The sequence below is a fragment of the Ptiloglossa arizonensis genome, chromosome 1 (genome assembly GCF_051014685.1).
Source record: "Ptiloglossa arizonensis isolate GNS036 chromosome 1, iyPtiAriz1_principal, whole genome shotgun sequence".
Classification (NCBI taxonomy): Eukaryota; Metazoa; Arthropoda; class Insecta; order Hymenoptera; family Colletidae; genus Ptiloglossa; species Ptiloglossa arizonensis.
In genome coordinates this window covers 19406847-19432554 of record NC_135048.1, presented here as the reverse complement: position 1 = coordinate 19432554, position 25708 = coordinate 19406847, and the positions used below count along the sequence as shown (strand labels likewise).

General features: G+C 30.8%; 3 protein-coding genes across 9 annotated transcripts; 1 reads left to right on the top strand and 2 right to left on the bottom strand.

Moving 5' to 3' along the window:
• Positions 1 to 1575: 1575 nt before the first annotated feature.
• On the top strand, positions 1576 to 18587 carry LOC143144580 (putative inorganic phosphate cotransporter). 4 transcript variants are annotated; one of them, XM_076307153.1, is made up of 9 exons: positions 1576 to 1687; positions 2353 to 2476; positions 2917 to 3200; positions 9222 to 9349; positions 11565 to 11865; positions 14143 to 14381; positions 15482 to 15631; positions 16700 to 17077; positions 17544 to 18587. In XM_076307153.1, the coding sequence occupies exons 3-9, from the start codon at positions 3125 to 3127 to the stop codon at positions 17769 to 17771; spliced, it is 1500 nt and encodes a 499-aa protein (XP_076163268.1). In that variant the 5' UTR covers positions 1576 to 1687; positions 2353 to 2476; positions 2917 to 3124; the 3' UTR covers positions 17772 to 18587. The 4 variants fall into 4 exon arrangements, with proteins under 4 accessions (XP_076163268.1, XP_076163292.1, XP_076163283.1 ...); XM_076307168.1 differs by having other exon boundaries at positions 1613 to 1687; positions 2361 to 2476; XM_076307177.1 differs by lacking the exon at positions 2353 to 2476 and having other exon boundaries at positions 1579 to 1687.
• On the bottom strand, positions 17843 to 19800 carry LOC143144643 (GPI alpha-1,4-mannosyltransferase I, stabilizing subunit). Its single transcript, XM_076307275.1, has 4 exons — positions 19617 to 19800; positions 18800 to 18926; positions 18354 to 18650; positions 17843 to 18249 (listed from the first exon to the last, which is right to left on the bottom strand). Exons 1-4 carry the CDS (start codon positions 19727 to 19729, stop codon positions 18094 to 18096), a joined length of 693 nt encoding a protein of 230 aa, XP_076163390.1. The 5' UTR covers positions 19730 to 19800; the 3' UTR covers positions 17843 to 18093.
• Positions 19801 to 20951: 1151 nt separating this feature from the next.
• LOC143144675 (uncharacterized) lies at positions 20952 to 22126 on the bottom strand. 4 transcript variants are annotated; one of them, XR_012991483.1, is made up of 3 exons: positions 21684 to 21939; positions 21546 to 21611; positions 20952 to 21340 (listed from the first exon to the last, which is right to left on the bottom strand). XR_012991483.1 is itself a non-coding variant. In XM_076307323.1 (2 exons), the coding sequence occupies exons 1-2, from the start codon at positions 21994 to 21996 to the stop codon at positions 21131 to 21133; spliced, it is 219 nt and encodes a 72-aa protein (XP_076163438.1). In that variant the 5' UTR covers positions 21997 to 22062; the 3' UTR covers positions 20952 to 21130. The 4 variants fall into 4 exon arrangements, 1 of the variants encoding a protein (XP_076163438.1); XR_012991485.1 differs by lacking the exons at positions 21546 to 21611; positions 21684 to 21939 and adding an exon at positions 22067 to 22126; XR_012991481.1 differs by having other exon boundaries at positions 21546 to 21939.
• Positions 22127 to 25708: the final 3582 nt, after the last annotated feature.

The window sequence follows — 25708 nt, the reverse complement described above, 5'->3', positions numbered from 1 at the left end:
GGGCCATCTCTTCAGGCGTGAAAAGGATGCATGTATGCCTGTTCCATACGTACTTGAGGATATTGTCCATGAACGATTAGGACTCGTCGTAATCTTCTTGTCCGCGTACAGTAACGTTCAAGGGACTGTTGTTGTATACATTGAACGAAAAACATCGAGAAATATTCGAAGAAACGTACGCTCTTGAAAATCAATCGAATGTAATGGACGATTTCCTCGATATTCGAAAATGAGAGCAAACGATGTAGGTAAAAATAGATATCGATTTAAAAAAAAATGAGTTCGACGATCATGCACCCACCGAAAGTCCTGTACATTTCTTTTTTCGCAAAACAGAAGAAATCACGAAAAAGTAACCTCCATAGTACAAAGTATTTTATGAACAACAGCAGTGGAAAAAAAAAATTTTAATTTGAAAAAGGGCGTGTACGCAATAATGCATTACAAGCCGCCGAGAATGTACAAATCTATATATTTAAAGAAAAATTTAACCATTGATAAATTTTGCGAAAGCAAGTATATTTTAATTAGAAATGTGATATTCACATTTTAATTAGAACAATACACATTAGAAATGTGTATATACATTATTTGAACGAAACAAATTTTAAGACTGATCTAGTAAAGAGTTGCTTGCCTAACTAATTCAACCAGTACTAACTGGTAAGAAGTAAACGAAGATTCACGGGATTTCCCTCCTGTCGTTCAGGGGATTTCCTTGCAGTTATTCCATGCCACGCTCTTAAGGAAGATACTTTACCTTCACCGGGAATAATTGAGGGTATAATTGCTAATGAAAATAAATAAGGTTTCGAGGATAAAGGTAATTATAAAATTGAAAGAAACTTTCGTTAAATATTAAAACTGATAAGAAATGAATTTTGTGTCTCTTGTAATAACATTGTTTACGAATACTTATTGTGCGCGTCGATTTCGATCAATTTCTATATAATATAGAATATTTAATATTTTCATAAACGATGGGTACATTCGTTTCGTTTGTATGAAATTTACTTTGGAAAGTTTTAGAAATGTGTAAAATCTTTTTCATTTTACGAAGATTCAGCAACGAACGGTACCCAGTTTTTTATTTTTTAATTGGCCCTTCTATTATAGAGAGAAGGAAATAACAAACTCGAGTTAAGAAAAATCTGTGACATCATGAGCGAAGAGAGAATTTAGACAGAGTCGAATAACTCTTGCTCATAATTAGTCGTACACCTTATGAAGATCAACCGAAACGACTGGCCCCACACGACTCACAATTCCTTTCAGAACTGATCTCTTTTATTCCATGCAATACACGCTATACTGTACACTCGGTTCAAACGATTCTGTCCGTACTACCGAAGATGCACGTGAGACACGAAGCACGTTTTGACTCCCGATTGGTAGAATGCGCGTCATTGATTTCGTTCTACCAATCAGAAGCCTGGTGATTTCCGTGCATTCACGATAGTACAGATACAATTGTTTGAACCGAATATACTTGTATGGGGCGCGCATACATAACGTAGCACCACCCAGCTTTGCTGTACCGTGTTAATGGGAGTAGAGTGGGGAAAGATTTTTTAATTTCGACAGTGTTGCGTTAGATCTTTACTGCGTAGAACAGTATTGTCCACGGCAAGAGGAGAAAAAATCCATGTTGGGTTCCATCCACGAATAACATTATCATAGAATAATGGTAGGATAACATATATTTAAAATTTATTACGCGTTAATGAATATTTGTATTCGTACGTTCAGTTCGATTGTTTGAGGCAAAAGTAACATATTAGTGGGAACATAATTTTTATCAGTTGCTAGAAAAATAATTTTTATTATGTATCGTATTACGGTGACGCAATTATTTTCTAAATTTTGTATCACATTGAATTATCATTATATTTGTATGCCTTTTTTCTTCATTCCATATTGATAATAATTAGGCCGTTAAGAAGAGTACGAAGTAGGTAAATTATAAAGTAAACGAAACAAGAATAAATGTGTCGAGTGAGCTGTTCATTTTTATAGTTAATAATTGATTGCAAAGATATATATATATATATATATATATATATATATATATATATATATATATATATATATATATATATACACATAAGACAGTACAGAACGTAAGTCCATTTCGATCTGTGATTAATCATTATAGTTCACTGAACACATTGTGCTATTTTCTCAAGATATCAGGCTTTAACCTGATAATTCAGAAACTCAACGTTACAAAAGTAAACAATAGCTTCGTACGTTTGTCGTAAACACGAAAAAACACGTTTAAGATTATGACACTTTTAAATTACCGGCAGTAATGTCATTTCATGACATTAGAAATTTATTTATCAATAAAAGATCAATAGATCCGAGGTATGGACCGAGTCAACATCCAAAGACCAATTGAAACGAATAACTTCTTTTACGAGTAATAGAAGACTTTGGGCCACATCATGGACCAAACGAGATTTACGTAATTTAGGTAATTTAATAGCAATAACATTTACAGCTTGAGTTACTTACCGATCGTAATTCTTTACATTGTATCTTATCGGTGCAAATATCAGTTATCGAGCCGTAAGATTTTCCTCGAAGAGCGAAGATTTTAATCACTGCAAAACTTAAAACCGTTTTGATTTATATCCGTGACTCGATCAAAGTAATTACAAATTGCCTCATAATCTACGACTAGGCATCCATTCGAAGACACCTACATACGTACGTTTCGTGCCCGGTTCTTCGCGATCGACAAGGTTCGGTGTAATTCTATTTCAAATTATTTCTTATTCTATTTTTAAACGACGATCAATACAATTATCGAACAATTTGTCGCGCGTTATGTTGCCTCTTACATAACTATATAATATAAATTTAATTCTTGTACCCTATAACAACACACGTTTGTTGTCTTTTTTCATTCAGATAAGAGAGAAAAGTGATAATAGAACGTTGTGTATATACGCTCACTGAGCGTGTAAGTTGAAAAAGTAGAGTGGGAGAATCCCTTTTCGGCGATGGACTATAAAACCACGATCAACCGATTGATGGATTGTAGTGTCTTTTTCGCGATTTACCTCGGAACTCGACCCTACCGAAGAAGTTGTGTGCATAAGCGAATTTTGTTATCAACATGACGCACGCCACGAAGAGAGTGTCGATCATCTCCATTTCGGAGAAAATGAAGATACCGACAACCAAACCTAAAGGTACCGTGTTCCAATATATTTGTTCGTCGATCACCTCTTACCAGTAATTTCAATCGTTAGAATTGATTTTTAATTTACGTGCGCTATCATACCGCAGCGTGTAATAAACGAAGAAACGATTGCCAGTTCATTACCGGATACTACGAGAAAACGAACAATAACGAACAGTGAATAGATTTGTCGTCGTTGGAGAAGGGAACTAAAACTTTTCCACATAATTTCGATTAATTTTGACACGTAAAGTGTTCGTTCAGTTCGTTTCGAACAGCGTCGTTGAAAACTCGCCGCCATATTTTCAACGTTTTGTGCCCGATTCTTAAGTTACGTTTGTTAGTTTCGCAATACTATATCTGAATATTATGATAAAAACATGCATATTCATCAGTGTGATTGGCACTTCTAAACATTAATATACGAAAAACAATCTGATTTCGATGTAATGACAATAATCATAGATAAGCCGTTATTTATCACGGCTTCTGCAAAGATTAGTCGCGCTTGTCCTCATTTTAAATCGTGTTTCTCACGTGCTGGGGTTATCCCACTCTTTTAATCAATTTTTAGATTTACCGAAACATTTTTCACGTTCGGTTAATTATTTCTATAGAGTTATTCGATTTTGTAAATATATGTCCCGTTGGAAACAGTATCGATATATATTCTAAACGATTATCAATTTTATTCTATAAATGTACCGGTAATCTTTGCAGTTTTTTAATATCAAGAAACAAATTTGATAGGTATTTATACGAAAAGGAATGGATTCGAATGTATTATTAAAATTTCCCTACTAGAAAATATCTTTCGTACGATTATCGATCGTAGACTTTCTCTTAGATAAAAATAATACGTACGCGTTTGACGTCTCTTAGGAAGCAATAGTTTCTACTAGGAAAATAACTAAGGACCGATATTACGGTAGCAACGTACGCCATATTTCCTGTTTTTAAATATTCTCCACTCGTGTTTACCTTTCTTTTATATTATCTGCAAAAATACCTTACTTTCGTTCAGATAATTCTTTAAGATACGTAACCGCCGATACTTGCCGATTAACGTGAATTTATACAATTATTTAACGTGAATGTTTACAAATTCATTTCGGATTTGTCGAATCGCGAGGACAATTAAGAACACGATTTGTACGATTCCAAGCGACGTTCTACAACATAATGTATTTTGGTGCAACGTGTATAGCATACGTACGTGACGAATCGCTTTGAATTCCAAGACGTGACGTGAACAGTTCCTCAATGTCAGATTTCTCGCGATGTCCTAGAGATGTGAAATAAACGAATTGCTCGTCCGCATTCTCTGCATTGCCACGACGTTCAATGCAAGAAATATAAAATGCAGCTGCTTATCCGAAGGAAGCGACTAATATACATACACCATTGAGAGTGTCCAATAATTAGACTCTGATCAGAGATTACGTTGAAATTGATCGAATATCGAAATCGATAGGATTCAATTTAATTAGTATTCGTAGATGTTCGGTCAGTGAATTCAGTAGACAATAATTATTATTAGTCGATTAAGTAAACATTGCGAAAAAAAAACATAAGAATCGATTTATGGTAGAAAACAACAACAATTGTACTGGTCAACAACGGAGATATCGATTCGAAACACGCTACCGAAACAACTTGCTTGTTTATCGGAATATAAAAGAAAATTGAAACGAGTGTTTAGTTTCGAAGGGATCGATTACTTTAGGATCGTCAACTGGTTTTTTTTTTTTTTAATAAAATGATATATTTCTGTATTTATAGATGTGTTTTTCCTTAATAGAGATTCTTAAAGCCGATACATTGTTATTTTTGATAACAGGTTACAGAAATTTATGTAATCTGCGCTAAATTAAATGCTTTTTCTTCCGTGAAAATATGACAGACAAGATTTATAGATAAGTCTTATTAATTTATAGCATTACACGCGGTGTTTCACTTATTATGACTTAATGTACAAACAATATTGTCGACAGTACGAAAAAATGCATAAGAATAAAATTGGTTTTTTTTTTTTTTCAAAATAATTCTTCTCGGTTATAGAAAATATACATTTGGCTTTCCAATATGGTGGTCCAAGAAACCAAAGGCTAATTAAACGCTTAAAATTTAAATGCAAAACGTTGGATGTCCTTTTCATGTATTAAAACAAAAAAGAGTATTCGTATAAACACGTATCAGGAAACGTTTCTTTTTCGAGATACAATTGGTAATTATTGCGTGTTAATAATGATGAACACATTATGGGCCTGTTTATGCTTAACTCCAAATGAATATTTACAGTCTATTGTTAAATTTTGTACGAATTCGAATATTTAATTATATTTATTACAAACACTTTTCTAAAACGAAGAAACACAACTCGACTATCTAACTTGTCTCTTTCGAGAAACTTGGCTTTTTCAGTAAATTTTCAGTAAATTTCAGTAAACTTTAGTAAATTTCAGTAGATTTCATAAATTAAACAAAGATTTTTAATAAAATTGAAATAGAAAACACGAACGAATCGTAATTATTTTCTAGCTACCGAAAATAAATTAAAAAGCACTTGTCGATGTTGAAATATATTATATATAGATTAATTTAAGATTCTCACAATATGAAATTATATCGAGAAAAAAAATTGAAGATATTTTTTAACAAAGAATTAAAAAAGGAAAAGTATTTTTACGCCAAAAGAACGAAATACATTATCTAAAATTCATTGTAGGTTGAACTTGTATCCTTCTGTTTGGTAAAATAAAGATTTCTTTAATACGATCAAAGACATTTAAAAAGCGCGCGTCGACGTTTATAGTATTCGCTAGTTTAAATGTCAGTAACCTTGTGTGCACGTTGAATACATATGTCAATATGTCATACGTGACTCTTTACTCTCGGCTTAGCTCGAATATTGGGGTCCAAAAAAATACTATTAACTTTTTCCGTTTCCTCGAGTATCTCTACCAATAGATAATCTCCAAACATTCAAGTAGGTTTGAAGAAATTTGATAAACCCCAATAAGTTGTTGGACGATGTCTATATTGAATTATACGAAGAACATTTTGAACATTTATCGTAAGCTTACGTTCCTTGTTAAATTCGGTTAATAAACATCTGTGAATACGAGTTTGTACGAATTGTTTCTGTTGTTTCGGTACACAAAACTTCGATCCAAGTTTTTGAATAATCTTTTCAAAAATACCAATATAAAGTGCTACGAAGGAAAAATAATCATCATTCTTCACTAGTTACACGATTCAACATTATCTTTATTAAATAGAAGCGCCCGCAACTGTTACAATACTGCGTGCAATTTCACGTATGTTTATATTAAACATTCGTTGAGACTTTAACTTATTACAAACAGTACGATATTACCTCTATCGTGGTAATTTAATGTGTTCTAAATAATTGAAATTTAAATAAAGTCTTAAATAACTTGAGACTAAGTTACATAGCGGAATTTCTGAACAAAAACGAATCGATGTTGTATTGCATCTCTACTGATGTAATAACACTGACGGCAATTGAAAATTTTTCCATAATTACTGTCAGAACTAACCAACACATGTTGCGTCAGATAAGGTTCCATAGAACGTTTGCGTATTAATTATACTTACCATTATAAGTAGATATATAGTTATCGATACTTAATTATAGCCCATCGATAATACGTTTCTCTTAGGGAGGAAACATAATCTCGTGAATAGTGCGTCTAAATTTCTGTATAATTTGCGAACAATAACAGACAAAATTCTTTTAATCGACTTGTTTTAAGAAAAAGCAATAAATATTTGGAAATAAAATGTGAGATAAAAATATTGAGAGAGGTTACCAAATATCAATATTTTGTATAATGTATCGCAGTCCATAATTTAAATTAAAAATTTGGAGCGACTGTCCAGTAACTAATGTCAGAATGGTGTATGTATATACGTACGTAAAATGTTTATGATAAACAAGGTGTCAAAACGCTTTGATCAAGCACGTCAATCGAGTTATCAATATAAAAGTTAAACTTCTATCCTTTTCCTTTTACAGATCAAAATGATACTTGAAACGAACATAAATAATACATTACGAATTGAGCGATATACAATTATCTATACAAAGTGTTTAAAAAACTGCTCGAAATTTTGTCAAAATCAATTCTACGTATCATGTCAATGAAAAGAGTTACTTACCACATATGTAATTTGAGGCTCCGTTTTCGAGATATAAGTCGTTAGATTTTCCAGGTGCGATTTCCAGTGAGAGCTGTTTAAATCCCAGACAACTGAGCACGTGACTGCATGCTCGCTCACTCACTCACTTACTCACTTACTAATAATACACATTGATGTATCTTCACACGCGTATACCGCTGGCATTCTGTACCAAGTTGTATCTCCGTGAATGGATACACGCTTTTGTACCGGTTTTAATATTTCTTCACGCATTAAAATCACATTTTAAACATATTTATTTTGCAGCCATATCAAACGTTCCAACTTTTAACCACAATAAGAAGTCTTTTATTTATATTCGATTAAAACAAACGGCACGAAACTTGTTCCAATATTATACGAAAGTCAGTGCCGCAAGTTGAGAACAGGTGCCGCGTGGTGCGTAAACCAGATGCGCGGTACTGTATTACGCAATAGCGAACGATGCATAAGTCTAAGGCGCATCTTGTTTGCGCACCACGCGGCGCATGTGCTCAACCGGCGGCACTGTTTTCCCGAAAACATCGAGACAAGCTATGTGCTGCACAAGTATGTACCCTATATAATACTTTTGTGACTTACAAATTTATCTGAATATTATATTTCGAATTGATTGTCCTTCAAAATTTATGCATTGTTCAATTCTTCGTAAAATTTGAATACATCAGAAAGTTTTTAATTATTGAAGTCGGAGTAGTTTCCTTCTGCACCGTCTGTGTCCTGTTAGAGTTTAAACGAGTTTCATTATTTCTTAAGGGTTATGAGTTGAAAGTATTCCATATATTTGTTACTATGGAACGAAGTACAGATTCTGATAACAGCAGGTTTTACGTGAATGCAAAATTAATATGTTTAAAATCATACGGTACACGATGAATATGTTTTCAGTGCGCCGAGAATTATTAAAACTGGTACAAAAATATACTAACGTCTACGAAGGCATATTTGGAGCAGCACTGTCGGCGGTATGAACGTATAAACACACATCGACGTGTGTATTGGATCGTGCGATTGTGCGCTCACCTGTCTGGGATTTAAACAACGTCTACTGAAAGTCACACTTGTAACGAAGTCAAATATTTTTTATTATACATTTAAAAAAAATATTTAGTTTTATTGAAAAGTCGAAGAAAAGCACTGAGAACTCTTTCTTTTTTGCATAATATATTTGTAATTAAAACAAAGGTAAGACAATTATATTAGCAAAACGTAAACAAATGCTATAATCAAACGTAAATAAAATAAAATGCTACAATCTTGTTCTCTCTCTTCCGGCGCATGCGTGCATAAATACTTCCGCAGGAAGAGATATGAATGGAAATAACTATTGAGTGCTTAGAAATAAGTGCTATTACTAGCAAGAAATTTGTTTTATTTTTCCTAATTCAACCTTCTAAAGGAAGAAAATGTCTGAAAAAAATATTATTTAAAGAATGTTCTTCATTCAAAGTAAGTGCGAATTTGATGAAATAATTAAGTCAATTGAATAACAATAATTAATAAAAATCTTATTGTTTAATTAAATTACAAATCATATATATTAAATACTTTATGTATTACACTTTCTTATTTATATTTCAAAATGTTTAAAAATGGTACGATATCTTTGTTAAATTTTAACAAATTTGAACAAATGTGTTATTGATTATATAACAAATCATAGCATTACTTATAAAACATTACATTTATGTCATCCATGTATTTAATTGTATTGTACTTAATCACGATTAAAACCATTGTTTTATTATTATTATTATTATGATCATTTATAATTTTAAAAATAAATCTGCCAGACTGTAATTACCGGCTAAAATTTCTTTTACAGCATTCTTCGGATGTAGACACGTGCAGGTCATTTTGATGGCCTTAGGCTTCTTGTGCTGCTACGCCATTAGGGTCACTACATCCGTGACATTGGAAGCGATGACTTCCAATGTGAATCCTGACTTCAAAGTATGATTTCTTTCTTACCTACACTTTATCTAATTAATCGTTAATTCTTGCTTGAAATTATCACTTACGGCATATGAATGGTAGTACATCCTATTGCACGTTTATATGTATTTATTAATTTTAACATTGTCGATTGTAACAGATAATGTTAATTGCAACACAAAAAGTGTCGCATATCCTTTTTGCAGATTACAAAAGGTTACTGTATTATTAAGCGAAAAATGATAATTAGTAGATAAAATTTTAACGAGTACTTTTAAAAATTAAACCAATTTACGGGCTTTAATTTTCCTTCTCTTATTCGCAATTAAAAGACCACTTTGTACATCAGAAGTAATAATATATTTTTTCTCCGTATTTTTCAATTAAATTTCTTTCTAATACCTCGAATTGGGTTAAAGTTATAGTAAATATTAACCATTCCCTTGTCCCTTCTAAATGGATTATAATCAAAATTAACGTTAAAAATCAATGGTCACCGTGAATTATTTTCGTATTAAAAAATGTGGAAAACATTTGTCCGAAAGCGCAAATATGTTTCTACGCAAACATTTCTTCCTCATGATTCACCTAAGAATTAAATACACGATAGCGATTTATAACTGTTCGTGGTGAAGATTTTCATGAATACACAATGTGTAAAACATCCGCAAATGTACAATCTTTATTACTTAATCAAGAACTCGTATCGTAACTTGGGAAAATGTTGTACATTGAAATGTTTATATTTATTTTGAAAATATCTTACCGTAACAGCATTAAATACCAATCCTTTCCATTTTTTAATATGTATTAATTATCTATTTGTCTGCACGTCATGAAAAAATTATTAATAACTATAATTGTACTAATCTGGGTTTACGTTGACAATTAAATTTATTTCTTTTTTTTAATGATTAATTTTAATAGAGGGCTTTTTAATCAGACATGTTGTGCATATAAAGTTCTTTTGAATTTTTTAAGTTTTTTTGAATAAGTACATCTACTTATTTATTCATATTTCTTACCACCTTGCACTTGAGACATTCCATCTCTAATGTCTACTGTAGCTTTATCAAGATCACCGTCTGAAAATGTTTTATAGACACTTCCTCAACCCAGTAGTCTTTGCGTAGAATCTGAGCATGACTGCAATCTAATATAGATAACTAACACGGTGTATAGTGTACTTAGGTTATCTATTTAGCAGTTGATTATTTAACAAAAAATAACTTCAAACGCTTCGATCTGACCTGGTTAAAAATATGCATTGTCATATCTGCTAATGTAATTCTAGTGTATGTCAATGTTCACCCAGTTTATAATATTGCATGTATGCATTTCAATGTATCCACTCTTTCCAGAGGACTATTTAATCATTCCTGTATATATTCCTAAATAAACGCTTATACGGTTAATGATTGCTTTTTTCAAATAAATAATGTACAGTATTTTTTATTTGAATGTTCCTACATCGTTGTTTGAGCCTGATAATTTGAAGATATAAAATAAGAGTTTACTAATTAGATAAAGTTGAAATTCTTTATCGGGTACACATTTTGACTTAATTTGCTTCTTTGTACACGAAGGTATTAAAGGTATCTTCGAACGGAACCATATATTTTTTAATACGTATGCAAGTATGTAATCCACATTCGTACGATTCTCAACGACCATACTATAGTTATTTAATGTCTATTCAAGATCGTAGATAATGACACATTTCTTTGATTGGGTTATCGTGCATTGAAAAAAGAGGAGAATTGAAATGAAAACTAACGATAATGCGGCAATCGATGTATTAGCATTTGTAAGATGTAATTTACGTGGCAGGTAGTAAATGAATAGCAATAAAACATGAAATTACCCAAGAATTAGATGTTAGAAATAAATACAATTGAAAAGATAATATCGCTTCTTTTTTATCTGCAATCTTGAGTGACTATAGGAATTGAATTCGTTTAAATATGGATTATACATGTGTATATTGAGAAACGTACAGTTCCGTTTGAAGAAAATTTAATTATCCTGAAATCTCCTTGTCATCTTCATAAATAGTAAAATAAACTTCGTAACTACAACATCGAAAAATAACACTTTTCGATATCACCGATATTTTTGAAAATATTTAAGTGTTTGCAACACTTTATGCGACCCACTCTGTATATGTATCGGAACGTTATTCAAATCAACAAAATTGTGCAATTCTCTAAAATGTTGGTTCTATTCATTGTAGATATTTGCGTGGAACAGCTCGATCAAGGACACAATTCTGAGCTCCTTCTTCTGGGGTTATGTGTGCACACAAATTATTGGAAGTATAATAGCACAGCAATGGGGAGCCCACAAACTTTTCTCGATGACCCTGTTCGTTTGCAGTCTGGCAACATTATTAATTCCCGTTGCTGCGATTTATGGTGGCTGGGAAGCTGTTTGCGCTCTCAGAGTGATCGCCGGTCTATGTCAAGGCACGGTACTTCCAAGTCTTCACACATTGCTTGCTAAGTGGGTGCCCGTGGAGGAAAGAGGAAGAATGGGTGAGTATATATTTACTAAAAATTATTTCGTGCGACATCCAAGCACCGAAAGAAACTTTCGAAGCGATTGAGAACTGTTTTGATATCGATGCAGAAAATATTTGTTCCTGTTACACGAGAACTCTTACTTATCTGCTCTCATCGGAACTTTTATTACGTGCACGTGAGTTCTATTTCAACTGTTTCAACGAAACTTATTGAAAAAGTTCTGTAACTTTTAGCTACAAAGAATGCACACAGTTCGCTACAGTTTTTTTTCGTACGCTTTCGTATTTAGCAGTACAGATCAATTATCTACTTAGAATCGAGTAGGGAGTAATTTTCGTGTATGTGACTTCCATTTCAACAGTTTCAATGAAACTTATTGAAAAAGTTCTGTAACTTTTAGCTACCAAGAATGCACACAGTTTGCTATAGTTTTTTTCGTACGCCTTCGTATTTAGCAGTACAGATCAATTATCTACTTAGATATCTACTTAGAATCGAGTAAGGGAGTAATTCTTTGTGTAGAAATAAATAAAAAGAAAGAAAAATTGATTTCGAATATTTATTTGGTATGCGTACAATTTAATTCAATATGGCTAACGTGTTTCTTGATCACTCGTTATTTGTTCTTGTATTTCGTGTTTATAAACATTGACGATGAATGTGGTATTATCTGTTTTAATCGATTCTCATTAGTTGAAATATAGTAAGATACTCGTAAAACGTGTTAATATTTACAAACACCAACGTAAATAAACATAATGAGTACGCAACGGACCCATTATCCAATTAGTGCTAAATTACAAGCGCACCGAACGATTCTTTTCCTTTAAAGTTGCAAATGAATTTGCAAAATCGATTTTCTCGAATACGAAGTCCAGTGAGAAAAATTACACGTTTCGAAATCCCTGTGCACAGGTTATCTTGTAATATAAGGGACAATTTCAGCAATGAATAGCATTTAAAAACAATAAAATAAGTTCATATAAGCACATGTTCTACTTGACCTTGATATTCGAGTATAGTAATTCTTTCGATAAACCAAGAATAATTAAAAGATATAATTAATCTCATTCGATTCTTTAGAAAGATGTTTGCTATCTTACGTACGATCTTATTCATGTGACAAGTGTAAATACTATCTTATAGTTTTTTTTTAAGTAATTTTAATTTGTTCTCCTGATAAGAACAATAACTGTTAGATGTTTGTAGTAGTTTGTGTTTGAAGTAATAATGGCCAGTTATTCCAATCTAGATAAATATCAAGTTAAGACAGCATTCTCAATTTATAATATAAAAACATTTGAATAATTAATTGGTACTAAATTAATAGATTTGTATCTGAAAAAGTCTGTTTTGAAAACAAAATGATGAACAAAACTCAAGGTTAGGCAATATCTGAACAGATTTCAAGTTTGTGAATAAAATGCATACATAACTAATTAATATTTTTCTTATTCCAATAAATTTTTTTTATGGTTACAAATGAAGAGGATATTATGTCTCTTTGTTTGCACTTTTTTCACTGTACACTCACCCAACAATCGTATATGTGTTACATACACATGAACAACACGCGTGGGTAGATAAGACATAGTATTATCATTCATGTATTCGTGTATTAACGAATAAATGTTTCAAGAAGATGTTTCTTCATTTTTTATGTAACAGTATATGGAAATCTGACAAATAATGAACTATAAGTGCATTTGATTTACCTTGTTAAATGCGTCATGGAATGCATAATAAGATGGGTATAATGAAAACACACGGTACCAGTTTAAAAATGATATTTTTAGCGCCATGGATGCACGCTTGTATTTATATATAATTTCAAAGCTTGGTATAAGTAACCACGTGTTCGTCGCATGTCATTCTTTCTAACACGTTGCTGAGACGTTGAAAAACCATGTAATACATGTAAACAGATTTGCCATTCAGTGATATAACATTTTAAGTTCTTATTATTAGCTAATCAATATGTTGCATTATTTTTCAAGCAGCAAAAAACAATTATGTTTCCGATATCCTTTTAGTAACTTCTAAAGGGAAATTTAAGTGACATAAAGTTTTAACGAAGAGTCGTAATTGACAATGTATAATCCTTTATAAGTAATTTAACAGACATCTTGTAATCGTTTTTAATAACTTCAGATATTTATAAATTGTCAGAAATATTTGGAGTTCTCGTGTCGAATTTGGTATTAGTTTCGTAAATTGTATCAACAATCTTTATTATTCTGCATTATTAATTACCAAAGACATTTTGTATATTTGTTACATGTAATTCAGCGACCTTCGTTTACGCTGGAGGTTGGATCGGAAACGTGATCTGTTTGTTGAGCTCGGGTCTACTGTCAGCTTCTGCTGTAGGATGGCCTAGTTGCTTCTACCTTTGGGGGATTATTACTATTATTTCTAGTATCCTTTTGTTTACCATTGGCAAAGAATCACCAGCTGTACATTCGAGTATACCTCAGGACGAAAAAGAATATATTGAAACTAGTCTCGGTGTAACAGAAACAGAGGAGGTACGTATACAAATATACACATCTATGTGCATATGAAATTCCTTGTGAAAGCGATTCAGCTAATAAAATCGTGAAGAGTGAATGAACGGAAGCAGCTACTTCCTTGAAACTCTATAGAAACTGGCAGAACCCAATTTTTAAACAAATCAATATCATTTGGTAAAGGTTTTATTCGAGGTAGTTTCTTAAAAACCGGGACAACGATCGTAGCAAAAAAAAAAAATATTACAAATAAATTGACGCGAATACTTATTTGTATCAAGAAGCGGAACCCATTGAGTTATTTATATCGTCGAATGCGACATAATGTACGAACGATGGCGTCTCTAAAACTTATTTGTATCGGCAATCTAAAGATTCCACACTACTATCTACGATCGTAACACTTATTACCAGTTAGTTGAAAATCCAGCCGTATCATTAAATCACGACACTATTTGCAGATTGTTCTACATTCGACGATGTATGTATATAACTAGACAGATAACTCATCTATTTTGCCATGATGTGAACCAGATACGGCGCGTGACATATTCCACCTCTTGGTGTCAAAATGGGTTAACCATTTTGATCATCTTTTATAAAATAAGATTGTTCGATAAACGGTGATCGACGCGATACACTCTATTACCTAAATTGAGTATTTCATGTACAATACGTGATAAACATTTACACATACACAATGTTACATTAGAAAATATTTTTTTTACTTTCTTTCAATAGTAATTGAAAAATTCGGGATTACACCAGTGAAAATAAAACCAATAATTAACGACAAGTGTTGGAACAAGTATTTACGAATATTATTTACACGTGTTAACAATTTTTATATATTTTCTAAATGGATTAATATCAGAAAAACAGAAACCAAGGTCAAAACGTATACGTATAATACGCATGAATACGAGGATATAATGATTATTTGAATTATCGTCGGCAACTACTGTCTTTTTCTTATTATTCACCACAATTATGCGAAGAAAAACATAAAAAATAATCGATCCGAGCGTGCAATTCGAACCTGAAAGAATAATCATTTTTTCACTTGACGCGCATAAACCACATTTAATTACTGTAAAATTTTAATCTTAATCTTTTAGAAATTATCGACTCCATGGTGTGCGATGTTAACTAGCCTTCCAATGTGGGCACTGCTGGTTACGCAATCCGCTCAAAATTGGGGTTTCTGGATGCTATTAACGAAAATGCCGGCGTACATGGGATCCGTCTTGGGTTATAATATCAAAGACGTACGTAATAAATTATACATGTGTATCAATATGCAAGAAACAGAGTCTATCTATCGAGCAGTAATACTTTATTAGCTGTTTTCGAAAATGGAGAACGTTTCAAAATTAAAGAAAATTTTTAATCTAGAAAAATTTAGACTGAACTTAAATATCTCTTTCTAATATTACGCTGACCATAAAAATTTGAAATTTGTGAAAGTATATTTTTCCTATGTCATTTTACACCTACTCTTTTTCTCGCACGCAAAAATTTTCTTTTCTTTTATAAAATTTATTACAAGTATAGAAATGTTAAATATTTATATAATCTATACCTTTTACATGAAAAAAAGAATTAAAGTAAGTAAACTTTTAAACAAGTTTACCGTATTCCATGTGTATCAATACATTCAGGGCCGTGAATGTTAATTACGTTTTTCCGAATCTTGTTCCGTATTGGTTGTCAAAGGCGACTTTTACGTTACTCGAATACGTATCTTTGATAATGAATTATATGAATTCAGGACGATAGTGGTCAAGGTCATTAGTGATACGTTTCTTGAATAACAATATGATGTATATATATATATATATATATATATATATATATATATATATATATATATATATACAGTGAAACCTTGATTTATTCTACATTAATCATGATTAATACTGCATAATATAAATATCGATTACTTATTATATTTGCAAGCCAAAATAAGCAGTAATTTGAATATTTGAAAAATCCTGTTACATTTTTCGTTAATTGTATCGACGATTTCATCTTTTTTAATATGCCTAGAGTTTTATTCTCTTTTTCATTTTTCACTCTTCAATAAACAAATACTTAGAAGCTAATAAATAGCATGTTTTTTAATGTTTAATAAGCATAAACAGATATATCTAAATAATTTACTTTATAATAATTCAATTTATTTTTCTAATTGAGACAGTGTTGACTGAATTTTTTACACTTCGAAATAATTAAATTAGGAATTTAACAAACATGTTCTGGTTAATTAGTTACTTATTAGTCGTTTTTCCATATTTAATCGTTAATCATAGATGTGTTTACGAATTTTTTTTTAGAACGGAATGTTGACTGCACTACCCTATCTTACGGCATGGATTTTCAGTTTCCCGATAAGTTATTTCTCAGACCTTCTTATCAAACGAAATGTTTGTACGATTCAAACATCAAGGAAGGTTTGTAACACGATCGGGCAATGGATTCCAGTAGTTGCATTAATTTGTCTTGGATATGTGGATAAAACACGAGGAGACATAGCAGTAACGTTTTTAGTGATTGCTGTTGCTAGTAATATTGCTATTTACTGTGGTCACAATGTGAATCACATGGATCTCAGTCCAAACTTCGCTGGTACTTTAATGGGTGTTACAAACACAGCTGCAAACATATGGAGCATTTTGGCTCCATTAGCTGCCAGCGTTATTATTAAAGATCCGGTACGTACAAATTTGTCTAATAGATAAAACAATTCCATTTTTATATATCTAATTTGCTTTCCTCTTAATTTTGTTTGAATATAAAAATTCTTGTTGAGACAATAAACAAGGTAAAAAAAGATAGATATGTCTTTTTTGCTATGTTTTTGAGCAATTTCATTGCATGCAAGCTTCAAATTATTTTAAATACTATTTGACATAAAAAATGTTTGAAAACTACAAAAATATTGAAATATTAAACTTTGATTCTATTAATAGCATGCAAAGTAATTCAAAACTTTTCTGGTACATTTTAAGTAATAGAAAACTTGTGTAATATTGTATAATTTATTACAATTAGAAATAATAAATGGTAAAATTTGATTAAAACTAGCACACTATAAAGATGTTAGTATTTCAAAAAATAATTTTCTAAAACTAAGAATGATTACTCTGTACTAATTTATAATATTTCTATATTTTTCAGACTGATGCTTCACAATGGAGGAATATATTCTTTCTCTCTGCTGCAATATATTTCTTTGGAAATCTTATATTTATTTTGTTCGGCACAAGTAAAATTCAAAAGTGGAACGATCCTGTGAAAAAAACTAAAGATATTGTTTTGAACTCTGTAACAGAATCATCGGTAGAAAATGGATATGCACGAAAAATGGAAGTCATTGAAAATACGGAAACAGAAAAAAATATGTAGTAAGACCATGACATTAAGAAAAATGTAAAGTTTAGTAACTTTTTCTTTATTGTAACTGTTGTGAATGAAGAGTGTTTACAGATCTATTATTATTACAGCTAGTTTTCTCGTTAAACTATAGAAAATTAATATAAGATATGACTGTTGTATAAGTATTGGTATGAATGTATTATATTTAATATTTATTATAAATGTATAGTATAATTAATTTTATGTTAATTTACAAGAATATTCTATTATAAGAAGCATTGATGTGATATCTTCTCAAAGTGTATATTCATATTATAAAAATACTTTCAAAAAGTAAGTTTGAAGTAATGTATTATTCGTTTTTTTCATGTGTACTCGGTACAGCTTTCCAAATTCTATATATGAGAAACAATGTACACAGAGTTGTTAATGATAGTGTGATATGAGTTACTATAGTTGACATATACAAGTTACCAACTGGTATTGCCCATACAACATCTTCTGTATCCTACAAAGGAAATGTACAAAAAATTGTAATATATACCTATTCATAAAACAAAACAAAAGTTTTTTTATATAATGGTACTTAAAGTAGTGAAATTTACTATTTACCATAATATATAAAATCTCTCTCCATTTAGGAACAATTTCTACACAAGGAGAACATAAATCGATTTTAGAAACTCTTAGTTCTTTAATTCTTTCTTTACAGCCCAGAAGTAACTTTGGCTTTGGCAAAGTAATAGTCATGTATGTATTATTTTCACTAGGATACTGATAACGTTGATGTATAGGAAATTTTAACGTAGATTGCGTATCAACTAATAATGAACAAATAGTTACAGCTTGAGACTTTGCGTTTTCCATGAATAGTTCTACATTTGTTTCCCCTGTGGAACATGCTGTAGTCTAAAATATAATGAATATATATCTCTTTTAGTAAAAAAATGAGAACATTTAGCGATATAAAAATTCTTTTTTAAACAAAAAGAAATTGAAATGTAAAATCTGAATTTAATTAAAACAATATATTTAGAGATGATAAATTTGTTACTTACAACTCCCAGTCTACTTAAATCATTCAATTCATTAATATTGGTATATAAGGAAGGTGGTAGTTCCAAATACAAGGCAACGTTACACCCATCTATATGATTATCAAAATTTATTTGATATACTAAGTTTCTGTAAATGAGTTTCTTTCTTAAAAGTGCATTAATCTAAATACATTTTTAATTTAAGTACAAAAATTATGTCATTAAACAATTCAACTATTTTATTCCTAAAATAAAGTTCTTTAAAAAACTATATTTCTGTTTGAATATGTATGTGATACTATCAATTTAATATTAATCTGTCTGAAATTAAAAATTTTTAAATGATAATTGAATAAGAATCACTGCTGTTTTGTCTATTAGATCAGAACTACAACAATTGACAATAACTTGTAAACCTAAAAGTTTACAACATACATGTTGCAACGTGTATTCTAAATGACAAGTGCAATAAAAATGAAGGTAATTATATATAATATTTACTTATTTAATAAAAAAGTTGTACACGTTCAGAACTAAATGGTACTGTCTACTTTCTTTAAATAAATTTAAATATAATAAAGAATTATTATAACTTGTAGGTATAAAATTAATGTAAGACTATAAATTTAAATACATTTTGATAAAAAGACTGACATTAATTAACAACTAATTGACGTTTATAGTTAGTAGTTCATAATTGTATTGATTCAATTTATCATACTTTCATTTCAATAATTATTCATCAATTTCTTTAGTTAATGATAAAAATTAGTTACATAATATTCACAACTGACTCAGATAAGAGAGATTCTTTCTACTAGATTTTATTCTAACTAACCTATGAAATCCTTCTCCTTCTACTGTTAATGAAATGTGAGCATCCAAACTTTTACAAATTTGTATACTTTGTAAAATCAGAGGGAGAAATATATTTACTCGACGTAATATCATCGTTTGTTTTAAATTCTCATTAAATACAATTTGAATTTGTTGACATCACGGGCAATCTGACTTTATTTTTGTTGAAAATCAACAGATAGTAGACCATATACTTTGTCCAATGAGATGAGAGTTGCATTCAATTTAGACGTCACGTGCTTACATGAAACAATGCTTACGCCGCTCGCTTTGGCGCTGTAAGCGTTTACTAGACCGTGATATTGTCCCTATGATGTATAACTTGTGCTCTTCTTTATCGAGGGCAGCAAAAGTACAAGTGCTTTTAAACATTTTTCCCATTTAAATTTAAATGAACAACTAAATAAGTTGCGAAGTTAATCTAATCTTTACAATTGTACGACTGTCATTCAGTGAATAATGACACGTTTTTCTTTTATTCGAAAAATAAAATAAAATGTTAAAAATTTTCCAAATAGTAGAATGTATATTGGAAATAAATATATATTTATTCTATACAGTCAGAAAAGTGATACAAAGTAAACTTAACTTTGTGTGGAAGATTATTGAATAGTTTTGAAATCATTTTTTTGGATATTCTTACATATGTTCTTATTATAAACACCTAGAATTTTATTCTTATCCGATTGTGAGTTTAAAGGCCATAATTCATTGAGTAAAAGTTAGCCTTATTTTTCAAACATTTATACAATCAACGATTTTTAAAATTTTTTAAATGATATCCAAGTTTTAGCGAATCTAAAACATTAATCTGAAAAAAAGGACACATATTTAGATCTTTCATTTCAAGATCGTTGCATGCAAGGATAATGTCAGATAGTTTTAGTTATGTATGAATATATAAATAATCCTAGGACGCATACACATAACTTTGTACGTTTACAACTTGTTAAAGAAATTTAACAACTTGTTAGTCTTAAAAAGGTAGGATGTATAAAAAGAATGTAAAAAGATGTCTGATTTCCCATCAGTGTGCTTCGATAAGAATTTAACGATTATAATTTAATTGTTACAATTAATTGAAGAGTAAGAATATTTGTAAGGATATTATCAATTTTTAAACCTTGAAGATCCCTATTACAATTAGTGAAGGACAGCGAATATTTGTTCTAGTTTCAAATTTTTTAATAAACTCAATCCATGTAAGTGAAACAATATATATGATAAGTGTGTATGTAATTTATTACGAAATTTTCTAGTTTCTTTTTTGAATACGTTAAAGACAAGTTCTGAGATGAGTATAATAAACCAAGTAATAAAGTATTTAAAAAATACTGCAACATTAATGTAAAAATAAACTTTTACCATAATTAGCAAAAAATATTTTGTCAAAGGTGGAACACCTAATTTAAGGAAGTTTAATAGTATATTAGTTCCTTCTTCCGCATGGGGTAGACATTCTTTTATTTATAAAAAATATTTCGAAATAGTATTTCACAGAGCATTGGCTGTGAGGTATTGAAACAAGTGGGTCGGAACTGGCTGGCGCTCATTCCCTTTCGACGAGACGTAATGCAACACCAGTGTTCCTCTTGTCTCGCAGCCAAATTGTTTTCCATTTAGCACTAAGAGAAGTTCCTTACTCGACCACAAGACTATGATTGCACATTCTTCCGACCAACTTTTCGACGACTTTACATAAACCTATAAAACGTTTAACTATTTATTAAATATATTTTATCAGTAGTGATTAAAATATATAGAAACGCAGTGATTGGATATTTTTATGAGACGCATTTATATATATATATTATACGAAATGTTCCGAAATGAATTGTATAACCGAGAAGGAGGTAATTCTAAACGCGAAAATAAATAGAAAATATAAGGTAATGTTTTTGTTACGAACCTTTGTCTTTGAGAAAATAGATTTCGCAAATTTGTTAAATATGTGTGCATCTGATTAGCATCTCTACTGTATGAATCCTATTTACAATAGCAAATTTTGAACAAGAACTTGTGAGCGAAATTGAAAGTTTTAAATTACCTAATACAGGAAAATTCGAGTCTCTTGCAATTCTAAGTACTATTTTAAAATGGAACATAAGCCCATAAACATTCAAGTATTGAAATTACATAGCAAATATTTTGAAGAATGTTGGTTGCATTAACCTCTTGTGAAAGAGGTCTTTTGGTTTGACAATAAAATTGGAAATATTATTAACTTTGATAATATTGTAAAAGATTTCGTTTCCATGAAAGTAAGAAAAATTAAATTTATTACAGTTTTCTTATAAGTTATTACTTTAGTGTATGTTTATATCGTTATTTTATTATATTATTTACTCAACGAGACTCATGGATGCGATTCAGTTGCCTCTTGATAAGCTACATTACCGACATTGGATAGTGTCGTACCACCATACTCACCACTACAAATCACTTTGAGGTCAAAACGTAAACCATCGATTGTTTTTCTCGTAACTAATAAGCTTGTAGTCTGATATTAGAAGGGCACAAATGTTCTTGACTTTGATTGGATTGTAGTCTAAAACCTTGACCGCAAACCAATCTAACCTACCTTGGTTTCACTTGAATTGGTCACAAATTTTAGTCTTGTCATATGATTAACTATATTATTATACTTTTATATTTTTATCCTATTTTATTTAATTTCTACATTATGAAACTCTTTAGTAAAATTAAGATAAAATGCAACTTTCTCGCGCCAATAATAGAGGGCAGCCGATGACGGCGACCATTAAAGTCACTATATGTTTAAAGTACCATTATTATATCGTAAAACGAGTCTGTATAATTCAATTATTACAGTTATGAGTGTAAATTAATATAAAAATTAAACAATTCAAATTAATCAAAATAATAAAAGAAATAAAGTCTGTAATATTATTGATATAAATTAAATATACAATTTTTTATTGATACATTCTTTGTTTAGTTAATTATCTTTCCCATTTGTTTAACTAACAACAATGCATTTTTAACTGTTTATCAACTGCTGCTTCGTTTTTTGTTTGGTTTGCAAAATACAAAAGAGACTGTTGGCTGCACTATTGTCTTTAATCGATTTTGTTTTCAATTTACGATTAATCTAATTAAAAAATGAATTAATATTAACTTATGAAGTAAGTCTATAGTTACATAACTATATGAAAAATATATCTAAGCTTTTAGAACTTGCAGTTGTTTACACTCACATTTTGAGGTATACCTCAACCGCCTTTACATGCGCCTTATTTTGTCGACAGAAGATGTCACGTCGAACGCGCATGGATTAAAGCGGGAGAATTTTGGTCGCCATCTTGGCAGCCATTATGTTTCACGCGGTCTTTGTAGTCACACGCAAAAAACACGTGGCTCTTATATTGTATATTTATTGATTACGTATTAATTAAATGCATAGTTTAACATGTTACCTGCGAAGACTATACATGAATCGAGGAGAAGCCAAAATCTTGAAAAGTATTGATTCGATTGTAAATCTGTCACATTTTGAGATACGAGGTTCGATTCCAGTCGTACACGGTACAACCAGTCAGTGTGGTGTAAATCGGATTACCGCTTCATCTCTTATCAAAGCCATTTTTATGGATACTGATTTATCCTCACATTCGTTGCAGTTATTTTTGTTGATTGGTTACTTCCACACAGGTACGATAAATTGTCCTTGATTGGCGGTCAAGATGATGAATTTTGTATTTAGACGCGGATGTGATCTATCCATTAACGAATGATTTTATAACAAAGCCGAGTTTCTTTTCTCTAATCATACAAATTATATAATATGTATATGTTTTCTAGGTATTGCTTATCTACTTTTTAGTTATTTTTTTATTTACATAAATAAGTATATAGTTTCTTAGTTTATAGTCTATACTTTTAAAGCATCAACTTGGCTGTTCATTGTTATTGAGAAGATTTCAGAATTATAGGTGTAAACCCCAAATCGGACCGACAAATGAATCCATATTACCGGTATATTTTTTGTAACGATGTATTTAACGTCTATCGATTGCAGCGCGCTCTATTGAATGTGTTATACGTATGTTCTAGTTTTCAAAGTTGATCCGCCATTTTATCATAAATCATAGTAAACGCATTAGCTTAAACAAAGAGGGTATTTTATATATCCAGCAACTTGAATGGTAATTTTTGCAGTATAATTATACGTTTGTTTTCACGAGAATAGGGAAATATTTTAAACTTCGAGCTTTTAAATAAATTCGAAACCAGTGCAAAAAGCGATTAATTTTACGCGGACTGTCTCTAAAAAAATGTCAAATTAAAAGAACTTTCACAACAATAACTAAAATAGATAATCACCGTTTATAAGGTTCCACGTCCTCGATTGTCTTCATCGAAAATATCTTCAAGTGAAATAACATGTACATTGGAGAAGTTGGAAGGTAAATACACGGGTTCGTGAATCAATGAGCAAGCAATCTGCATACAGGATACTGTTTTGGCAAGCCTAAATAAAAGCCGATATTTTCCCAGAACGAGGAATTCATAAAAATATCGAAATATGTAAACGATTAACTTCAATATTTTTCATTCAAAAGTGATTAAATTATTCAACTTAATTTCACAGAGCCCAAGGGTGTGCTATATAAACTGTTGTACAGTACCAAAACAAGATAAAACGTGTGTTTAGAATTCTATTCAAGACATTGTAAATGTGATTTGATCTGTTATTCAGTGTTTTAGTGAATAAAGAAAAATGTTGTCATTGATACAGATCCACTGGCGGACAGAAAAATATGAAATATTTCGTCAAAAAATGCCGGGGGATGTAAAAGCATGTTCATTATTACGTTATTGTGCGTAATATTGCAAGCGAGCCAAATTCAAGCCGAGAGAGATGACTCAAGCCTCAAGGCTTCGTTCACTTCGGTTTGCTTCGTTCGGTCGACGTTGGCCCGGTTTATCTCTGGCCAATTCCGAAATAATCTTAGATTCGGTCTCTCCTACTCTTACTTCGCTGTCTATCGTTTAAGGTTACGTTGCCTGTTCCTTGTCTTCAACGTCGTTCGTCCGCATTCACATGACCGACTTTGACGTAATAATAGGTTCATCATGGAATTTCAATACAATGAATTAAATGAACAATTCTTTGTCCTTGTAGATCTTCTAACCTTTTTCTCTCGTAGTAAACATTCGAGTTAACGCAATGAGCACTCGTGAAAATATACAGTGATAGAAAACTTAAATATGATTTATATTTTGTAATTGCGGGGCGTTTCAAGCACATACATAGCATTATAATGATACCTATGTATTTTCGGACTAAATAAGATTTATGTTTAGGATCGTTGCCCTGGTAAAAAGGACAATGTAGAATTCTAATTATTTGGCACATTGCTACAAGTAAGCTTTTAAAATACCTCAGTATACAATGTTAACTAATAATCTATCTATTACTTGGGAATTTCTCATTCCACATCATGAAATCATGCATCCTTTTGCCTGAATGTAGAAAGGTTTATTTACAAAATTATTTATATATTTATATAAATCCTTATATGAATAAATCTGCAGCATTTTAAAAATACATATTTGAAAATTAAATTCATTCCTGGACATATTTATGATAATTATTATAGTATTACAGGTACTTACTATACGAGCATCATAATATTTATCCGTCTGTGATAAAATATTTTCGTATTTAATTTACTGAGTTAATTAATTTATCCCCTTTGAGCGGCTTATGGTTCGGTTCGAGCTGCTCCTTCTTTACGGCATGCTCTACTTGTGTAGCTGAAACGCTAGATGTAGTTACTACGACTGCATGGCATAGAGTGTAGAAGTATTCTACTGTTGATCGTCTGATATATGTATCTAGTAGTTTCTCAAATATTCCGACACATATAACCTAGATGGATCTCACCTGTGTACTATGAGTCACATAAACTACTATGAAATAATAAAATACTATCAATAGCTCGGCGATATTCAAAAATTAAAATAAGTTGGTAATCCAAGGAACAAATTATTATTTATTAAAACTGTATCATTGAGCTTCGAAAATGAATTCGATACGATGGGTAA